The sequence below is a fragment of the Stenella coeruleoalba genome, assembly GCF_951394435.1.
Source record: "Stenella coeruleoalba genome assembly, chromosome: 7".
NCBI classification, from domain to species: Eukaryota; Metazoa; Chordata; class Mammalia; order Artiodactyla; family Delphinidae; genus Stenella; species Stenella coeruleoalba.
In genome coordinates, this window is record NC_137153.1 from 95,834,617 (window position 1) to 95,855,656 (window position 21,040).

Here is a 21,040-nt window from a genome sequence, read left to right on the forward strand (position 1 = left end):
TGACATATGTTAAGGAGTGTCTTAAAACACTTTTACCACTAGAGATGCACACTCAAAACGTTTGTGGACCGCTGTTCTAAAGCAGGAATGCTGCCCAGTTATTGGTAGGCAAGATCCAAACCCCTGTTACCCAAACCTAACTGTTTTGAACTCAATCCTTAGCTTGTACTGATTAAACAAACTACTTATTTTTCATAAAGTGGTTTATAGGGGCTTTTAAATTTGTCATATATTATACTGTTGGCATTCTAAGAGTTTATTATTTATCTTTTTCTAGTTTTAAGCATAAAGAGCTAGAAAATGATCTGTTACTGAGATATACTTTATGTGGCAAATATATGACATGAAAGTAGTGCTTGTTATATGTTAATAGATAAACATATTATAGACTTTAAATTTTAATGTATTGGGTAATGTATTGGCTCACGCTAATATTTTGTGCTGGAGTTAGCTAAGTCATGTGCTGGAGCTGGCTCATACTGTTTTATGAGAGCCATTCCACACAGCAGCCTGAAGTGGGCTGTGGGAGTACAGTTGGGCTTCTGTATCCATGGTTTCTGCATCAGTGGATTAACCAACTGTGGATCAAAACTATTAGAAAAAAAATTCCAGAAAGTTCCAGAAAGCAAACCTTGAATTTGCCATGTACTGATAACTGTTTACATAGTACTTATACTGTAATTACAACTGTTTACATAGCATTTACATTATATTAGGTATTGTAAATAATCTAGAGATGGTTTAAAGTATGTGGGAGGATGTGCATAGGTTATATGCAAATACTACATCATCTTATATCACGGACCTGGGCATCAGTGGATTTTGGTAAATGTGGGGGCTCCTGGAACAAATTCCCTGCGAATACCACGCACGGGGCGACTGTATGTACACTGTGGAAATGAGGAAATGCTGCAAATCAGGGCTTTCTTTTCCATCCCCCATCCCACCCAAGGAACTTGGTTAGCACTATAAAGTTTTTCAGGGCTAACGTACTTTTCCCAAATCATGCTGTGGAACGTGGGACTTTCAAATCCTTTGTGAAAAAGTGTTATGTGGTCAATTCGGAAATATTACATATAGAAATGTACTCTCTTTATCAGAAAGTCACAGTATGTATGAACATTCTAAACTTTGATACTTTATGCTGTGAAGAAAGGTATTTAACTTTATGTAACTCAGCATTTCCAAAACTTTATATTTACAGAACTCATTTTTGTGTTACATCTATTAATAACTCATTAAATTAATATTTTGAGAATACTGTTTGAGAAATATAAAGATAAATAGTATTTATTACTTATTGAGTTAAAATGTGTTTTATTTTCAGCCCTGCCAAGGTAACCCTGCTGGGGTCAGTTATCTTCACATTCCAGCAAACCAATCATCTGGCAATATCAAGGCATAATCTTATGTTCCTCTATACTATGTTTCTTGTGGCCACAAAGGTAAGAGTTCAAAGTAGCAATAAAACAGTATTACAAATTCTGTGTAACCAAAATTCTGCATAAGGCAAGTAATGGAAAAATTTATTTTTTATTGTAGTCTAAAAATATCAATTTTGGGGAGTTATTCAGCACATCCATGACTTACTGAAACATAGCTCTTCTATGATTCCTCATTTGATTTATGCTGAGGCTATCAGGAAGGATCTGCAGATAACCTTGTAGTATTTACATTGGAGGCCAGAGAGGAGTGGAAATAGCCAAGGCTGATCAGAGACTGCAAAGTGTTGTGTCGTTTGTAAAATGAGGTTCTCGGAGTAGATGTTCTCTGAGGTTCCTTTAAACTTTAAAACTTTTATATGTTTATATTAGGACATATTTGTGGTCAGTCTCTTTAATCACTGTTGTCTGGTTGGATGCTTTATCCCTTCTTGAAGTTAGGAAATAGTATAAGATGGTATAAGACCATAGGTTTCAGAGACAGGCAGTCTTAAATTCAAATCCTAGCTTCGCTGTCTAATCCCTGAATAGGCAAGTTACTTAATGTCTCTGAATCCTGATTTCCTCGTCTTCATTGTACCGATTGTTGATATGGTTCGAGATGACATATACCATTCTATGACTGTGTCCGACACATCTTATTTATTTATTTATTTATTTATATTTATTTATTTTTGGCTGTGTTGGGTCTTCGTTGCAGCACGTGGGCTTTCTGTAGTTGCGGTGAGCGGGGGCTGCACTTCGTTGTGGTGCACGGGCTTCTCATTGGGGTGGCTTCTCTTGTGGAGCGTGGGCTTCAGTAGTGTGGCTCGCGGGCTGTAGAGCACAGGCTCAGTAGTTGTGGTGCAGAGGCTTAGTTGCTCTGCGGCATGTGGGATCTTCCTGGACCAGGGCTCCCTTGCACTGGCAGGTGGATTCTTAACCACTGCACCACCAGGGAAGCCCTCTGACACATCTTATGAATTTTATTTCAGCTGTATGATGAGACTAATTCTGATTGATTATTCTTCTTCTTAAAATTTTTATATATTCACTATTCACGAGTAGACAATTGATTTTAAAATATTATTATTTAAGCCTAGAGAAATTTTATAGATATCTGTATCTCAGCCTAGATGTTTCTGACTAAAAACTTACCTATGAGATGCTTAGAAGGAAAACAGTATGTATTATATAAATTTATATCTTTGAAAGAACCAAATCACTGTAGGGATCATTTATTTTTATTCCAGTAGTCTCTGCAGTGGAGGTGATCTGTGGTTGTTGTACTTCAGATATCTGAGGCAAAATCTCTTCGTATGTGCGTTCTTCTAACAGTCATCAGATTTTTTGTTTTGTTTTGTTTTGTTTTGTTTTTTTGCGGTACGCGGGCCTCTCACTGTTGTGGCCTCTCCCGTTGCGGAGCACTGGCTCCGGACACGCAGGCTCAGCGGCCATGGCTCACGGGCCCAGCTGCTCTGCGGCGTATGGGATCTTCCCAGACCGGGACACGAACCCATGTCCCCTGCATCAGCAGACAGACTCTCAACCACTGCGCCACCAGGGAAGCCCAGTCATCAAATTTTGAGCTGCATTTTTTTGTAACATTTTTACTGAGATATAGTTTACATACCATACAATCCATCCATTGAAAGTATACAATTCAGTGGTCTTTAGTATATTCACAGAGATGTGCAGCTGTTACCACAATTGATATTAGAACATTTTCATCACCCCAAAATAAACCTCATACCTGTTAGCAGTCACTTCACATTTTCCCTCAATCCCCTCAACTGTAGACGACCACTGATCTACTTTCTGTCTATAAATTTGCCTATTCTGACATTTCATGTAAGTGGAATCATGCAATATGTGGCTTGTGACTGGTTTCTTTCACTTGCATGATGTTTTTGATGTTCATCCATGTTGTAGTATGTATCAGTACGTTATTCCTTTTAATTGCCAAATAATATTCCATTGTGTGGGTATACCACATTTTATTTCTCTATCAGTTGGTGGATTTTGGGCTGTTTTACCTTTTGGGTAATATGAATAATGAGCTATGAACATTCATGTACACGTTTTTGTGTGGACATATATTACATTCCTCTTGGGTGTATCATATAGGAATTGAATTATTAGATCATATAGTAATTCAACGTTTAATCTTTTGAGGAACTAACGGACTGTTTTCTAAAGTGGCTTCATCATTTTATGTTCCCACCAGCAATGTATGTGAGAGTTCTAATTTCACCACATCCTTAACCAATGCATATCTTTTTTATAGCCATCCTAGTGGGTGTGAAGAAGCAATTCATTGTGATTTTGATTTATATTTCCCTGATGACTAATGATGTTGAGCATTTTTTATGTGCTTGTTGGCCATTTGTATATTTTCTTTGGAAAAATATCTATTCAGATCATTTGCCCTTTTTTAATCATGGCATTTGTCTTTTTAATGTTGAGTTGTAAGATTTCTTTATGTATTCTGGATACTGGAGCCTTATTAGATTTCTGGTTTGTAAATGTTTTCTCCTATTCTGTGAGTTGTCTTTTCACTTTCTTCATAGTGTCCTTGGAAGCACAAAATTTTTAAATTTTGATAAAGTCCAATTTGCATATTTTCTCTTTTGTTGTGTATGCTTCTGGTGTCATATCTAAGAACCCATTGCCAAATCTAAGGTCAGAAAGATTTACCTCTGTGTTTTTTTCTAAGAGATTTATAGTTTTAGCTCTTATATTTAGTTCTGTGACCTGTTTTGAGTTAATTTTTGTGTATGGGATATCTAGTTGTTTAAGCACCATTTATTGAAAAGACTGTTCTTTCCCTCATTGAATTGTCTTGGCACCCTTGTAGAAAATCAGTTGACTGTAAATGTAAGAGTTTATTTCTGGACTCTCACTTTTATCCCCTTCATCTCTATGCCTATTTTTATATTTGTACCATGCTATCTTAATTATTTCAGCTTTGCAGTAAGTTTTGAAATTGGGAACTGTGAGTCTTCCAGGTTTGTTCTTCTTTCTCAGGATTGTTTTGACCACTCTAGATCACTTGAATTTCCATATGAATTTTAGAATTAACTTGACAATTTCTGCAAAGAAGGCCAGCTTATGTCTTCATAGGGATTACATTGAATCTGCAAATCAGTTTGGGGAGTACTGTCATCTTAACAATGTTAAGTCTTAAAATCCATCAACATAGATTTTAAAAATTTATTTAGGTCTTCTTTAATTTTTTTCAATGATGTTTTCAGTATATAAGCCTTACACTTCAGTTGTTAACTTTATTCCTAAGTATTTTGTTCTTTTTGATGCTATAGTAAATGAGATTGTTTTTTAAATGTTTTATTTTCAGATTGTACCTTGAAAATGTGTAGAAATAAAATTGATTTTTTATATGATCTTGTATATTGTAACCTAGCTGAATTTATTTATTAGCTCTAATAGTTTTTTTTTTTAATGGATTCCTTAGGGTTTTCTACAAGATCATGTCATTTGCATAGAAATAATTTTCCTTCTTCCTTTTCAATCTCCATGTCTTCTTATCTCATTTTCTTGCCCAGTTGCCCTGTCTAGAACTTCCAGCACAATGTTGAATAGAAATAGAGGGAATGAACATCCTTATCTTCTTTTTGATCCTAGGGAGAAAGCATTCAGTCTTTTACTAACAAGTATGATATTAGCTGAGGGTGTTTTATAGGTGCCCTTTATCAGATTAAGTTAGTTCCCTTCTCCTCGTTTGTTGAGTTTTTTTATCATGAAGTAGTGTTGGGAGCTATATAAATTTTGAGAGTTTCTAACTTTAAAGAAAATTAATGTGTGTTGTGGGTTTAGTTAGATTAACTGGTACTGGTATCTGTTAAATTTTTTGAATTGCAAGGATCAGTTTTTGTTGAAGGCCTAATTTGTAGCATAAAAATGATAGCTTTTCTTACAATTACTGCCAGACATATAGTTGTTTATTATAGCACCTAAATTTAAATACCATATCACAAAGTGATAATAAAAAGATATTTTAAAGTAGAATAACATACAGTATTGAACTTTTCTCATAGTATTCCTCAAATCTTCCTAATTAGAATAGTATTCCCCTAACATTTTAGAATAATATTCTAATAATATTCTAATAATTCAGAATAATATTCCCCAACATTTTACTAAATATCCACCAACTTCTAAGCAGAATATTCATTTTTAGCTCATCCTTTTGCCCAGATTCCCTTTAGATTTATACTGATTTTTAAATAGCTTGTGATTTGTTTGAGTAGCTACTATAGTTTTTCATTTCTTAGGTATAAAATAATGAATTGACAGAATATACAGAGAAAAAATTGGCACTAATTATTTTTCTTTACCTTGCTTTTCTTGTATTATTTATATAGTTAGGAAATTTGCATTGTGTGTTTGTTTTGGATAATAATCCAGTGTTTTGACATATACAAAGGATGCTAATAAATATGATTCCTCTTTTCAAAGAGAATATCTCCCACAAGTAAGACAAGGGCACAGGTATCCATAATACAAGTGTAAAAAGAGTAACAGAAAGTAAGTGCCACCAGTATTGCTCGACCTCTAGAATCTCTGTTGTCATCTCACCCACTAGAAGCTGCTCTGTGGTAAAACTCGGGTATTCTCACCCTTGAAATGTGCAGCCTAGCTATGGACTTGTGGCACCATCCCATGTAGACATGAAGTCTCCTCCGTGCCCCACGCCTGCCTATCTTCCTCTTGACACCCTGCCTGAGGATTCCAGTTAGTTTAGCTGCACCTAATGTCAGTCTCTCCCATTGGAGATGATTTGAGAAAAGTTTCAGAAGCATGGAATATCTTTTGGCTCCTCAGTGTAAGAAGTTATTGTGAAATAGATAAAGCAAAGGGAGACTTGAGTGGTCAAGAATGATTAAAACCGAAAAGAGGCTGTTGGATTCTGAAATTGAGGTATTTGGTGACCTTGGTAAAAGTAGTTTCAAATGGACTGTTAGAGGATAGAAAAAAGTTTTTGATAGACTGAGGTGAATAAGAGGAAGTAAAGACGAGGAGTATAAACTACTTTAAAGGGATTTAGAGTCTAAACAAAAACAACTTGGGAGGGGAGTTTGGCAGTATCCGATAAAGTTGAAGATTTATGTATCTTGGACTTCCCTGGTGGCTCAGTGGTTAAGAATCCACCTGCCAGTGCAGGGGACACGGGTTCGAGCCCTGGTCCAGGAAGATTCCACATGCCGTGGAGCAACTAAGCCCGTGCGCCACAACTACTGAGCCTGCGCTCTAGAGCCGGCGTGCCACAACTACTGAAGCCCACACGCCTAGAGCCCGTGCTCCACAAGAAGAGAAGCCACCACAGTGAAAAGCCCGCGCACCGCAACGAAAGTGTAGCCCCTGCTCTCCGTAACTAGAGAAAGCTTGTGCACAGCAACGAAGACCCAACTCAGCCAAAAATAAATAAATAAAATAAATTTATATTAAAAAAAAAGATTTATGTATCTTGTGAACTAGTAATTCCATTTCTAAGTATAACCTACATCAGTCTCCCAAGGTGTAATACAGAACCCAGCTTCATCAGGATCTCTTAAAAAATGTTTTAGCATTTAAGTAGTGTTTAATATTCATTTACTAAAAACTTAGGAATGAGCTCCTTTAAAATTAACAAAAAAATCAACTTTACTGAAGTATAATTTGCACATAATAAAATATAGCCTTTCTAGAGTTTCAGTAAATTTGTGTACCTATGTAACCACCACTACAACCAAGATATGGAATATTTCCATTACTTGAAAAAGTCCCTTGTGCTCTAATCAAGTACATCCCAACCACCACCCATGGCCCCAGGGTGGAACACCCATTTCCATGTAAGTGGGATCATATAGTATATATTTTTTCTGTCTGGCTTCTTTTGCTCAGCATGTTTTTGAGATTTATCCATGTTGTCGCATATTCCTTTTTATTGCTAAGTAGCATTATATACCACAATTTGTTTATGTAATTACCTGTTGATGGATTTTGGATTATTACCAGCTTTTGATTATTTGAATATGGTTATTATGCATAAAGCTGCTATAAACATGTTTACTTTGTGTGCACATATATTTTCATTTCTCTTGGATATATAGGAGTGGAATTGTTGGGTCACGTGGAAAGCTTATGTTACGTGATACAAGCTTAATATACAGAAATCTATTGCTTTTCTATACACTAATAATGAACTATCAGGAAGAGAAAGTAAGAAATCAGTCCCATTTAAAATCTCATCAAAAAGAATAAAATACCTAAGAATAACTTAACCAAGCAGGTGAAAGACTCATATAACAATGATGAAGAAATTTGAAGATGATACAAAGAAGTGGGTCTGTTTCTGTTTTGTATATAAGTTCATTTGTATCATTTTTTTTTAGATTCCACATATAAGCGATGTCACCTGATATTTGTCTTTCTCTTGTTTCACTTAATATATTAATCTCTAGGTCCATCCATGTTGCTGCAAATAGCACTATTTCATTCTTTTTTATGGCTGAATAATATTACATTGTGTGTGTGTGTGTGTGTGTGTGTGTGTGTATGCACACACACATACAACATCTTCTTTATAGATTCATCTGTTGACGGACATTTAGGTTGCTTCCATGTCTTGGCTATTGTAAATAGTGCTGCAGTGAACATTGGGGTGCATGTATCTTTTCAAATTATGGTTTCTCTGGATGTATGCCTTGGAGTGGGATTGCAGGATCATATGGTAGCTCTATTTTTAGTTTTGTTTTTTTTAAACATCTTTATTAGAGTATAATTGCTTTACAATGGTGTGCCAGTTTCTGCTTTATAACAAAGTGAAGCAGTTATACATATACATATGTTCCCATATCTCTTCCCTCTTGCGTCTCCCTCCCTCCCACCCTCCCTATCCCACCCCTCTAGGTGGTCACAAAGCACCGAGCTGATCTCCCTGTGCTATGTGGCTGCTTCCCACTAGCTATCTGTTTTACGTTTGGTAGTGTATATATGTCCATGCCACTCTGTCACTTTGTCCCAGCTTACCCTTCCCCCGCTCCCCGTATCCTTAAGTCCATTCTCTAGTAGGTCTGCATCTTTATTACCGTCTTGCCCCTAGGTTCTTCTGACCATTTTCTATTTTCTTTTTTTTTTTTTAGATTCCATATATATGTGTTAGGATACGGTATTTGTTTTTCTCTTTCTGACTTACTTCACTCTGTATGGCAGTCTCTAGGTCCATCCACCTCACTACAGATAACTCAGTTTCGTTCCTTTTTACGGCTGACTAATATTCCACTGTATATATGTGCCACATCGTCTTTATCCGTTCGTCTGTTGATGGACACTTAGGTTGCTTCCATGTCCTAGCTCTTGTAAATAGAGCTGCAATGAACATTTTGGTATATGACTCTTTTTGAATTATGGTTTTCTCAGGGTATATGCCCAGTAGTGGGATTGCTGGGTCGTATGGTAGTTCTATTTTTAGTTTTTTAAGGAACCTCCATAGTGGCTGTATCAATTTACATTCCCACCAACAGTGCAAGAGGGTTCCCTTTTCTGCACACCCTCTCCAGCATTTATTGTTTGTAGATTTTTTGATGATGGCCATTCTGACCAGTGTGAGATGATATCTCATTGTAGTTTAGATTAGCCTATCTCCAATGATTAATGATGTTGAGCATTCTTTCATGTGTTTGTTGGCAATCTGTATATCTTCTTTGGAGAAATGTCTGTTTGGGTCTTCTGCCCATTTTTGCATTGGGTTGTTTGTTTTTTTCATATTGAGCTGCATGATTTGCTTGTATGTTTTGGACATTAATCCTTTGTCAGTTGCTTCATTTGCAAATATTTTCTCCCATTCTGAGGGTTGTCTTTTCATCTTGTTTATGGTTTCCTTTGCTGTGCACAAGTTAAGTTTCATTAGGTCCCATTTATTTATTTTTGTTTTTATTTCCATTTCTCTAGGAAGCTGGTCAAAAAGGATCTTGCTGTGATTTATGTCATAGAGTGTTCTGCCTATGTTTTCCTCTCAGAGTTTGATGGTGTCTGGACTTACGTTTAGGTCTTGAATCCATTTTGAGTGTTTTTTTGTGTATGGTGTTAGGGAGTGTTCTAATTTCATTCTTTTACATGTAGCTGTCCAGTTTTCCCAGCACCACTTATTGAAGAGGCTGTCTTTTCACCACAGTATATTCTTGCCTCCTTTATCAAAGATAAGGTGACCATATGTGCGTGGGTTTAGCTCTGGGCTTTCTATCCTATTCCATTGATCTATGTATCTGTTTTTGTGTCAGTACCATACTGTCTTGATTACTGTAGCTTTGTAGTATACTCTGAGGTCAGGGAGCCTGATTCCTCCAACTCCGTTTTTCTTTCTCAAGATTGCTTTGGCTATTCGGGGTCTTTTGTGTTTCCATACAAATTGTGAAATTTTTTTTCTAGTTCTGTGAAAAATGCCAGTGGTAGTTTGACAGGGATTGCATTGAATCTGTAGATTGCTTTGGGTAGTACAGTCATTTTGACAATGTTGATTCTTCCAATCCAAGAACGTGGTATATCTCTCCATCTCTTGGTATCATCTTTAATTTCTTTCATCAGTGTCTTATAATTTTCTACATACAGGTCTTTTGTCTCCTTAGGTAGGTTTATGCCTAGATATTTTATTCTTTTTGTTGCAGTGGTAAATGGGAGTGTTTTCTTAATTTCACTTTCAGATTTTTCATCATTTGTGTATAGGAAAGCAAGAGATTTTTGTGCGTTAATTTTGTATCCTGCTACTTTACCAAATTCATTGATTAACTTTAGTAGTTTTCTGGTAGCATCTTTAGGATTCTCTTTGTACAGTATCATGTTATCTGCAAACAGTGACAGCTTTACTTCTTCTTTTCCGATTTGGATTCCTTTTATTTCTTTTTCTTCTCTGACTGCTGTGGCTAAAACTTCCAAAACTATGTTGAATAATAGTGGTGAGAGTGGGCAACGTTGTCTTGTTCCTGATCTTAGTGGAAATGGTTGCAGTTTTTCACCATGGAGGATGATGTTGGTTCTGGGTTTGTCATATATGGCCTTTATTATGTTGAGGAAAGTTCCCTCTATGCCTACTTTCTGGAGGGGTTTTATCATAAATGGGTGTTGAATTTTGTCAAAAGCTTTCTCTGCATCTGTTGAGATGATCATATGGTTTTCCTCCTCAATTTGTTAATATGGTGTATCACATTGATTGATTTGCATATATTGAAGAATCTTGGCATTCCTGGGATAAACCCCACTTGATCATGGTGTATGATCCTTTTAATGTGCTGTTGGATTCTGATTGCTAGTTTTTTGTTGAGGATTTTTGCATCTATGTCCATCAGTGATATTGGCCTGTAGTTTTCTTTCTTTCTGACATCTTTGTCTGGTTTTGGTATCAGGGTGATGGTGGCCTCGTAGAATGAGTTTGGGAGTGTTCCTCGCTCTGCTATATTTTGGAAGAGTTTGAGCAGGTTAGGTGTTAGCTCTTCTCTAAATGTTTGGTAGAATTTGCCTGTGAAGCCATCTGGTCCTGGGCTTTTGTTTGTTGGAAGATTTTTAATCACAGTGTCAATTTCAATGTTTGTGATTGGTCTGTTCATATTTTCTATTTCTTCCTGGTTCAGTCTTGGAAGGTTGTGCTTTTCTAAGATTTTGTCCATTTCTTCCAGGTTATCCATTTTATTGGCATATAGTTGCTTGTAGTAATCTCTCATGATGCTTTCAATTTCTGCAGTGTCAATTGTTACATCTCCTTTTTCATTTCTAATTCTATTGATTTGAGTCTTTTCCCTTTTTTTCTTGATGAGTCTGGCTAATGGTTTATCAATTTTGTCTATCTTCTCAAAGAACCAGCTTTTAGTTTTATTGATCTTTGCTATCGTTTCCTTCATTTCTTTTTCATTTATTTCTGATCTGTATGATTTCTTTCCTTCTGCTAACTTTGGGTTTTCTTTGTTCTTCCTTCTCTAATTGCATTAGGTGTAAGATTAGATTGTTTATTTGAGATGTTTCTTGTTTCTTAAGGTGGGCTTTTATAGCTATAAAGTTCCCTCTTAGAACTGCTTTTGCTGCATCCCATAGGTTTTGGGTCGTTGCGTTTTCATTGTTGTTTGTTTCTAGGTATTTTCTGATTTCCTCTTTGATTTCTTCAGTGATCTCTTGGTTATTAAGAAGTGTGTTGTTTAGCCTCCATGTGTTTGTATTCCTTACAGATTTTTTCCTGTAATTGATATCTAGTCTCATAGCGTCGTGGTTGGAAAAGATACTTGATAAACTTTCAATTTTCTTAAATTTACCAAGGCTTGATTTGTGACCCAAGATATGCTCTATCCTGGAGAATCTTCCAGGAGCACTTGAGAAGAATGTGTATTCTGTTGTTTTTGGATGGAATGTCCTATAAATATCAATCAAGTCCATCTTGTTTAATGTATCATTTAAAGCTTGTGTTTCCTTATTTATTTTCATTTTGGATTATCTGTGCATTGGTGAAGGTGGGGTGTTAAAGTCCCCTACTATGATTGTGTTACTGTCGATTTCCCCTTTTATGGCTGTTAGTATTTGCCTTATGTATTGAGGTGCTCCTATGTTGTGTGCATAAATATTTACAATTGTTATATCTTCTTGGACTGATCCCTTGATCATTATGTAGTGTCCTTCTTTGTCTCTTGTAATAGTCTTTGTTTTAAAGTCTATTTTGTCTGATATGAGAATTGCTATTCCAGCTTTCTTTTGATTTCCATTTGCATGGAATATCTTTTTCCATCCCCTCACTTTCAGTCTGTATGTGTCCCTAGGTCTGAAGTGGGTCTCTTGTAGACAGCATATATACGGGTCTTGTTTCTGTATCCATTCAGCTAGTTTGTGTCTTTTGGTTGGAGCATTTAATCCATTTACATTTAAGATAATTATCAATATGTATGTTCCTATTCCCATTTTTGTAATTGTTTTGGGTTTGTTATTGTAGGTCTTTTCCTTCTCTTGTGTTTCCTGCCTAGAGAAGTTCTTTTAGCATTTGTTGTAAAGCTGGTTTGGTGGTGCTGAATTCTCTTAACTTTTGCTTGTCTGTAAAGCTTTCAATTTTTCCGTCAAATCTGAATGAGATCCTTGCTGGGCAGAATAATCTTGGTTGTAGGTTTTTCTCCTTCATCACTTTAAATATGTCCTGCCACTCCCTTCTGGCTTGGAGAGTTTCTGCTGAAAGATCAGCTGTAAGCCTTATGGGGATTCCCTTATGTGTTACTTGTTGTTTTTCCCTTGCTGCTTTTAATATTTGTTCTTTGTATTTAATTTTCGATAGTTTGATTGATATGTTTCTTGGCGTGTTTTTCCTTGGATTTATCCTGTATGGGACTCTCTGTGCTTCCTGGACTTGATTAACTATTTCCTTTCCCATATTAGGGAAGTTATCAACTATAATCTCTTGAGATATTTTCTCAGTCCCTTTCTTTTTCTCTTCTTCTTCTGGGACCCCTATAATTCGAATGTTGGTGTGTTTATTGTTGTCCCAGAGGTCTCTGAGACTGTCCTTAGTTCTTTTCATTCTTTTTTCTTTATTTTGCTCTGCAGTAGTTGTTTCCAGTATTTCATCTTCCAGGTCTCTTATCCATTCTTCTGCCTCAGTTATTCTGCTATTGATCCCTTCTAGAGAATTTTTAATTTCATTTATTGTGTTGTTCATCTCTGTTTGTTTGCTGTTTAGTTCTTTTAGATCCTTGTTAAACGTTTCTTGTATTTTCTCCATTCCATTTCCAAGATTTTGGATCATCTTCACTATCATTATTCTGAATTCTTTTTCAGGTAGACTGCCTATTTCCTCTTAATTTGTTAGGTCTGGTGGGTTTTTATCTTGCTCCTTCATCTGCTCTGTGTTTCTCTGTCTTCTCAGTTTGCTTAACTTACTGTGTTTGGGGTCTCCTTTTCGCAGGCTGCTGGTTCATAGTTTCCGTTGTTTTTGGTGTCTGTCCCCAGTGGCTAAGGTTGGTTCAGTGGGTTGTGTAGGCTTCCTGGTGGAGGGGACTAGTGCCTGTGTTCTGGTGGATGAGGCTGGATCTTGTCTTTCTGGTGGGCAGGTCCACGTCTGGTGTTGTGTTTTGGGGTGTCTGTGACCTTATTATGATTTTACGCAGCCTCTGTGCTAATGGATGGGGTTGTGTTCCTGTCTTGCCAGTTGTTTGGCATGGGGTTTCCAGCACTGTAGCTTGCTGGTCGTTGAGTGGAGCTGGGTCTTGGCGTTGAGATGGAGATCTCTGGGAAATTTTCACTGTTTGATATTACGTGCAGCTGGGAGGTCTCTTGTGGACCAGTGTCCTGAAGTTGGCTCTCCCACCTCAGTGGCACAGCCCTGATGCCTGGCTGGAGCACCAAGAGCCTGTCCTCCACACGGCTCAGAATAAAAGGGAGAAAAGAAAGAAAGAAGTTAAAATAAAATAAAATAAAATGAAATAAAGTTATTACAATAAAAAATAAAAAATAATTATGAAGAATAGAAATTTTTTGGACCTCCCTGGTGGTGCAGTGGTTGAGAGTCCGCCTGCCAATGTAGGGGACACGGGTTAGTGCCCCGGTCCAGGAAGATCCCACATGCCGCAAGTGGCTGGGCTCCTGAGCCGTGGCCTCTGAGCCTGCGTGTCTGGAGCCTGTGCTCTGCAACGGGAGAGCCCACAACAGTGAGAGGCCCGCGTACCGCCAAAAAAAAAAAAAGAAAAAAAGAAAATTTTTTAAGTAATAAAAAAAAAAACCCGACAGACAGAACCCTAGGACAAATGGTAAAAGCAAAGCTATACAGACAAAATCACACACAGAAGCATACACACACACACACACACACACAAAAAGAGAAAAAGGGAAAATATATATATATATATATATATCGTTGCTCTCAAAGTCCACCTCCTCAGTTTGGGATGATTCGTTGTCTATTCAGGTATTCCAGAGATGCAGGGTACATTAAGTTGATTGTGGAGCTTTAATCCGCTGCTCCTGAGGCTGCTGGGAGAGATTTCCCTTACTCTTCTTTTTTCGCACAGCTCCTGGGGTTCAGCTTTCGATTTGGACCCGTCTCTGCGTGTAGGTTGCCTGAGGGCGTCTGTCCTTCACTCAGACAGGACGGGGTTAAAGGAGCAGCTGATTCGGGGGCTCTGGCTCACTCAGGCGGTGTGGGGGGCGGGGGTTAGTAACGGTGCGGTATACGGAGCGAGCCTGTGGCGGCAGAGGCCAGCAGGATGTTGCACCAGCCTGAGGCGCGCCGTGCGTTCTCCTGGGGAAGTTGTCCCTGGATCCCGGGACCCTGGCAGTGGCGGGCTGCGCAGGCTCCCGGGGCGGAGGAGGTTGTGTGGATAGTGACCTGTGCTTGCACACAGGCTTCTTGGTGGCTGCAGCAGCAGCCTTAGCGTCTCATGCCCGTCTCTGGGGTCCATGCTGATAGCCGTGGCTCGCGCCCATCTCTGGAGCTCCTTTAAGCAGCGCTCTTAATCCCCTCTCCTCGCGCACCAGGAAACAAAAGATGCAAGAAAAAGTCTCTTGCCTCTTCGGCAGCTCCAGACTTTTTCCCAGACTCCCTCCCCCTCCCGGCTAGCTGTGGCGCACTATCCCCTTCAGGCTGTGTTCAAGCTGCCAACCCCAGTCCTCTCCCTGGGATCTGACCTCTGAAGCCCGAGCCTCAGCTCCCAGCCCCAACCCGTCCCGGCGGGTGAGTAGACAAACTTCTCAGGCTGGTGAGTGCTGGTCGGCACCGATCCTCTCTAAAGGAATCTCTCCGCTTTGCCCTCCGAAGCCCTGTTGCTGCGCTCTCCTCCGTGGCTCTGAAGCTCCCCCCCTCTGCCACTGGCAGTCTCCGCCCGCGAAGGGGCTTCCTAGTGTGTGGAAACCTTTCCTCCTTCACAGCTCCCTCCCACTGGTGCAGGTCCTGTCCCTATTCTTTGTCTCTTTTTTTTCTTTTACCCTACCCAGGTATGTGGGGAGTTTCTTGCCTTTTGGGAGGTCTGAGGTCTTCTGCCAGCGTTCAGTAGGTGTTCTGTAGGAGTTGTTCCACATGTAGATATATTTCTGATGTATTTGTGGGGAGGAAGGTGATCTCCGTGTCTTACTCTTCTGCCATCTTGAAGCTCCTCTCTATTTTTAGTTTTTAAGGCACCTCCATACTGCTCTCCATTGTGGCTGTACCAATTTACATTCCCACCAGCAGTGTAGGACGGTTCCTTTTTTGCCACACCCTCTCTAGCATTTATTATTTGTAGACTTTTTGATTATGGCCATTCTGAATGGTGTGAGATGATACCTCATTTTAGTTTTGATTTGCATTTCTCTGATAATTAGCAATATGGAGCATTTTTTCATATGCCTGTTGGCCATCTGTATGTTTCCTTTGGAGAAATGTCTTTGTAGACTTCTGCCCATTTTTTGATTGGTTTGTTTGTTTTTCTGATATTGAGCTGTATGAGGTGTTTGTATATTTTGAAGATGAATCCCTTGTTAGTGCCTCATTTGCAAATAGTTTCTCTCAAGTCCTTAGGTTGTCTTTTTGTTTTGTTTATGGTTTCCTTTGCTGCACAAAAGCTTTTACGTTTAACATATACACACTGCTATATATAAATAAGATAACCATGAAGGACCTACTGTATGGAACAGGGAACTATACTCAATACTTTGTAATACCTGTTAGAGAAAAGAATCTGAAAAAGAATACACACACACACACACACACACACATATATACACACACATATATATATAAAAATATGAGAAACTGAATCACTGAGCTGTACACCTGAAGCTAACACGACATAAGAAATCAACTATACTTCAATAAAAAAAATTGAAAAAAACTCCTCTATTCCAAATACTTTTTATCTCTAAGAAATATTTCATAATAAAATTTTAGCCTTAAAAAGCAAAAAATATCTCTAGTAGAACCCTGAATATTCATTCAGCAGTTCATAAACATTCTTGAACTGTTAAGAAAAATTAAGGGATAAAGGATTAAAAACCTAATAAAAAATTGAAAGAAGTTTATCAACAGACAATTCACACAACAAAGATATGATGTCCCTTAAACATATGAAAACATGTGACGCTCATTTGGGAATATATTAATGAAAATTACACTCAGATATCATTTCTCATCAGATTGGCAAAAATTAAAGTCTGGCTGCGTATCCTGTATGGAGAGAGAACTGGGCACTTTTTCAGTCTTATCTGGATATTCTGGCATGTTTGTTTATTTTCAGGTTTTTTCCCAGCTTTTTTTGCATATTGATATGAACTTTATTGGCAGTTTGTCTAACTCCATAATAAAATTTGTTGGTATTTTTATTGAGATTATATTCAGTTTATAAATTAACTTAGGGTGGCAGTTATATTACATAGGGACAAAAGCATAGAGTGAGACAGGAGAGAGTACAGAGTCATGGGATTTTCTAATATTTAGATAGGGAAGATCCAGAATGAGAAATGGGAAAGAAGCTGCTAAAAACCAGGAGATGGTGTTAAGAAGGATGGACTGGTCAGTTATGCTGCATGCTGTTGAGAGGTGTATTCAGATAGTATTTTGTTGAATACATGAATGAGGGACAATGGTATTAGGCCCTTTCGGGGGATACAGTTGGACATGTAAACTTTGAATAAGACACAGACTCTGTCTTCAATATGTTATTGTCTAGGCCTTCCCTGGTGGCGCAGTGGTTGGGAGTCCGCCTGCCGATGCAGGGGACATGGGTTCGTGTCCCAGTCTGGGAGGATCCGCATGCCGCGGAGCGGCTGGGCTTGTGAACCATGGCCACTGAGCCTGCGTGTCCGGAGCCTGTGCTCCGCAACGGGAGAGGCCACAACGGTGAGAGGCCAACGTACCGGAAAAAAAAAAAAAAAAAAAAGTTATTGTCTAAAAAGAAATATGAGGCATTGTACTTTTAAACTTTATGAGGATACGGACTAAGTTTGTTTTATTCAGCACTGTATCCCTAGCATTCTGTCTGGTGCATGTAGTAGATTTTTAATATATATTTGTTGACTAACTGATAAATGACTAAAATGCTCTTTCATAGGTCTCTCTGTATTTAATTCTCTCAAACTTATTTATCTAAGACTATACTACCAGATGAACAGTTTATTTAACCAACTTATTGAAGACATTTATAAAAATGAGGATCTGAAGAGTTGTTTGACAGTCATTTAGGTTAATAATTATTAATGTCTGAGTGCGTGATATCACCAATGAAGAAAGCATAGAGTAACCAGAAAACCAGGCTGAATATGCCATGTACCAGAAGTTAATTATTGGAGGGCACTGGGGGAGGCTTAATGGAGTAGACACTTCGCAGTTGCCCTGCAAAGGATTGTTTGGATTTAGGCAGATGGAGGCAGGAAGAAGTATGTTCTGGGTGGAGAGAAAGATTAATTATGCAAATTTTGCTTATATAGATACATTGTAATAGTCTTTGAATTATTCATATGAGGTAGAAGTTATGTTCATTCATTATACTTTCATTGCTATGCACTATAGAGGATATAAAAGTACATGAGTACTGTTTGTGCCTTGAGGAACTTATAGTTTAGGTCACATTTTTCTGGGAATATTCTGAAATGATATAACATGAGATATTATAAAAATAATGTGCCAAAGCAATCTTGAGAAAGAAAAATGGAGCTGGAGGAATCAGGCTCCCTGACTTCAGACTATACTACAAAGCTACAGTAATCAGGACAGTATGGTACTGGCACAAAAACAGAAATATAGATCAGTGGAACAGGATAGAAAGCCCAGAGATAAACCTGGGCTTAAACCTAAATGTAAGGCCAGACACTATAAAACTCTTAGAGGAAAACATAGGCAGAACACTCTATGACATAAATCACAGCAAGATCCTTTTTTGACTCACCTCCTAGAGAAATGGAAATAAAAACAAAAATAAACAAATGGGACCTAATGAAACTTAAAAGCTTTTACACAGCAAAGGAAACCATAAACAAGACGCAAAGACAACCCTCAGAATGAGAGAAAATATTTGCAAATGAAGCAACTGACAAAGGATTAATCTCCAAAATATACAAGCAGCTCATTGCAGCTCAATATCAAAAAAACAAACAACCCAATCCAAAAATGGGCAGAAGACCTAAGTAGACATTTCTCCAAAGAAGGTATACAGATTGCCAGCAAACACATGAAAGGATGCTCAACATCACTAATCATTAGAGAAATGCTAATCAAAACTACAATGAGGTTTCACCTCACATGGGTCAGAATGGCCATCATCAAAAAATGTACAAACAATAAATGCTGGAGAGGGTGTGGAGAAAAGGGAACCCTCTTGCACTGTTGGTGGGAATGTAAATTGATACAGCCACTATGGAGAACAGTATGGAGGTTCCTTAAAAAACTAAGGATAGAATTACCATATGACCCATCAATCCCTCTACTGGGCATATACCCTGAGAAAACCATAATTCAAAAAGAGACATGTACCACAATGTTCATTGCAGCACTATTTACAGTAGCCAGGACATGGAAGCAACCTAAGTGTCCATCAACAGATGAATGGGTAAAGAAGATGTGGCACATATATACAAAGGAATATTACTCAGCCATAAAAAGAAATGAAATTGAGTTATTTGTAGTGAGGTGGATGGACCTAGAGTCTGTCATATAGAGTGAAGTAAGTCAGGAAGAGAAAAACAAATACCATATGCTAACACATATATACGGAATCTAAAAAAAAATGGTTATGAAGAACCTAGGGGCAGGACAAGAATAAAGACCCAGACATAGAGAATGGACTTAAGGACACGGGGATGGGGAGGGATAAGCTGGGACGAAGTGAGAGAGTGGCATGGACATATATACACTACCAAATGTAAAATAGATAACTAGTGGGAAGCAGCAGCATTGCACAGAGAGATCAGCTCGGTGCTTTGTGACCACCTAGAGAGGTGGGATAGGGAGGATGGGAGGGAGACACAAGAGGGAGGGGATATGGGGATATAAGTATATGTATAGCTGATTCACTTTGTTATACAGCAGAAACTAACACAACAATGTAAAGCAATTATACTGCAAGATGTTAAAAAAAATGTGGCAGAGCTCAAACAATTTCTTTACTGGAATTAATTTTTATTTTAGGATATGTTTAAATGTCAGATTAGGGCTTCTACATTCTTTGGTTTACTTCCCTTTTTAAGCAAGAGACTATGAAGTCAAATGCTGTTTAATTTAGGTAATATGCTTTTTCTTTTAATAGTTTGCTGAATAGGGAGACAGTTTTATATTTTATTTATGGAAGAATAAGGGTTCATTCCATTTGTCACCATTATATTTGTGTCACCTTATTGAATAAACCCTAAGAAGAGGCTGAATTCACAGAAATCCATCCATGGACCTCATAAGTCTATCTCAGCAGTAATTTATGATGCCAGCCGTACTCGTTAGCTGAGTGATGAGTCTACTGGGAGTGGAGATTCTATTAAAACTAGACTTGAAAAATACTTAGTATAGTTCATGTTCTCAGGAAGTACTTTAGATCCTGACACTCATCTCTTTTGGATTTTGTAAAAAGACATTGCTGTTTTCCTGACAGTGGACCATTGTTTGACCTGAATTCTTTTGATTTTTGTTGGCCGTCCATGAAGTCAAGCTATGACCAGGATAATTATGCTAATACATCTCATTGTAACTATTTATTCTAAAGAATAATTTAATCTAAAGAAATTCTTCTTAGATATTAACCAGTAATGGTATAAACTTGGAGGTTAACATTATATTTGGACTCCTCTCGCTCTATATTCTCTCCAGGTGATTGCATTCTAAGTCATGCCTTTACGTTTTACTTGTATGGTAATGACTTCTAAATCCATATCCCTTACTTAACGTTTCTGGGCAAACCTCCATTACTGCACTTACTCTTTACGGTTTTGTAATTACAGATTTACTTGCCTGTCTCTGGCTAGTCTGTAAGATTTTTGAGGGCAGGGATCACATTCAACATTCTTTTGGCAGCCAGGGGTAACGCACAAGCAGATTATTTTAATCCTGTGGATTTTAGGCTTTGTTAGTGCTGTTCTGTTTCAGATTTGCCCTTCTAGAATGTGACCCTTTTGGGGTCTCACTTTAAGCCCGAGGTGTACCCCTGGGCAGGTCCACCTTGCCTGGCTTTGAACTCCAACCTGTCTTCCCAGAACCAAGCAGTGGGCTGCTCAGCTCTTTGGCCTCCCAGCTGTTGTTCTCTGCTAGGTTTTTGAAATCTGTTTCTATGTTTGCACAGTTTAGCGTTGGTAAACTCCTCCAGCACAGACTATGCATGGGCTTGGGGGCTTACTTAATGTGGTTCACTCCTCTTTGAGCTGTTATTGCTCTCAAGTGCTAGACGCTTTGGCCTTCTCAGACTCCAGCCTCTGTCCCTTTAACCCATTTGGGACTTCTGCATTTCATTTCCCTATGCTGTGAATTGACACATGTCCTTAAAAGAAAAAGCCAGGGTAAATGTGGAGTTCACTTTGTTCAACTTCCTTTCTTTTAGGGATCATAACCCCACCAGGTTATACCTGTATTGGTTGTTCTCCAGTGTCTTTTTACAGTTGTTTTATGTATTTGTGTCTTTTATGTTGATTTTGTTGAGATACTGAGTCTGATATAA

The 21,040-nt window shown here is 38.1% G+C and overlaps 1 protein-coding gene across 4 annotated transcripts in view; it reads left to right on the forward strand.

The window, feature by feature from the left end:
- Nucleotides 1-21,040, forward strand: part of TMEM38B (transmembrane protein 38B) — a 69,987-nt gene that overhangs the window by 43,334 nt on the left and 5,613 nt on the right. For 2 of the 4 annotated variants that reach the window (XM_079927077.1, XM_079927078.1), the window contains exon 5: nucleotides 1,328-1,445. In XM_079927077.1, coding sequence (XP_079783203.1) covers nucleotides 1,328-1,445 — 118 coding nt within the window. Of the gene's footprint in view, nucleotides 1-1,327; nucleotides 1,446-17,077; nucleotides 17,797-21,040 lie in introns of those variants that run through there. The other 2 variants (XM_079927080.1, XM_079927079.1) reach the window with 2 other exon arrangements.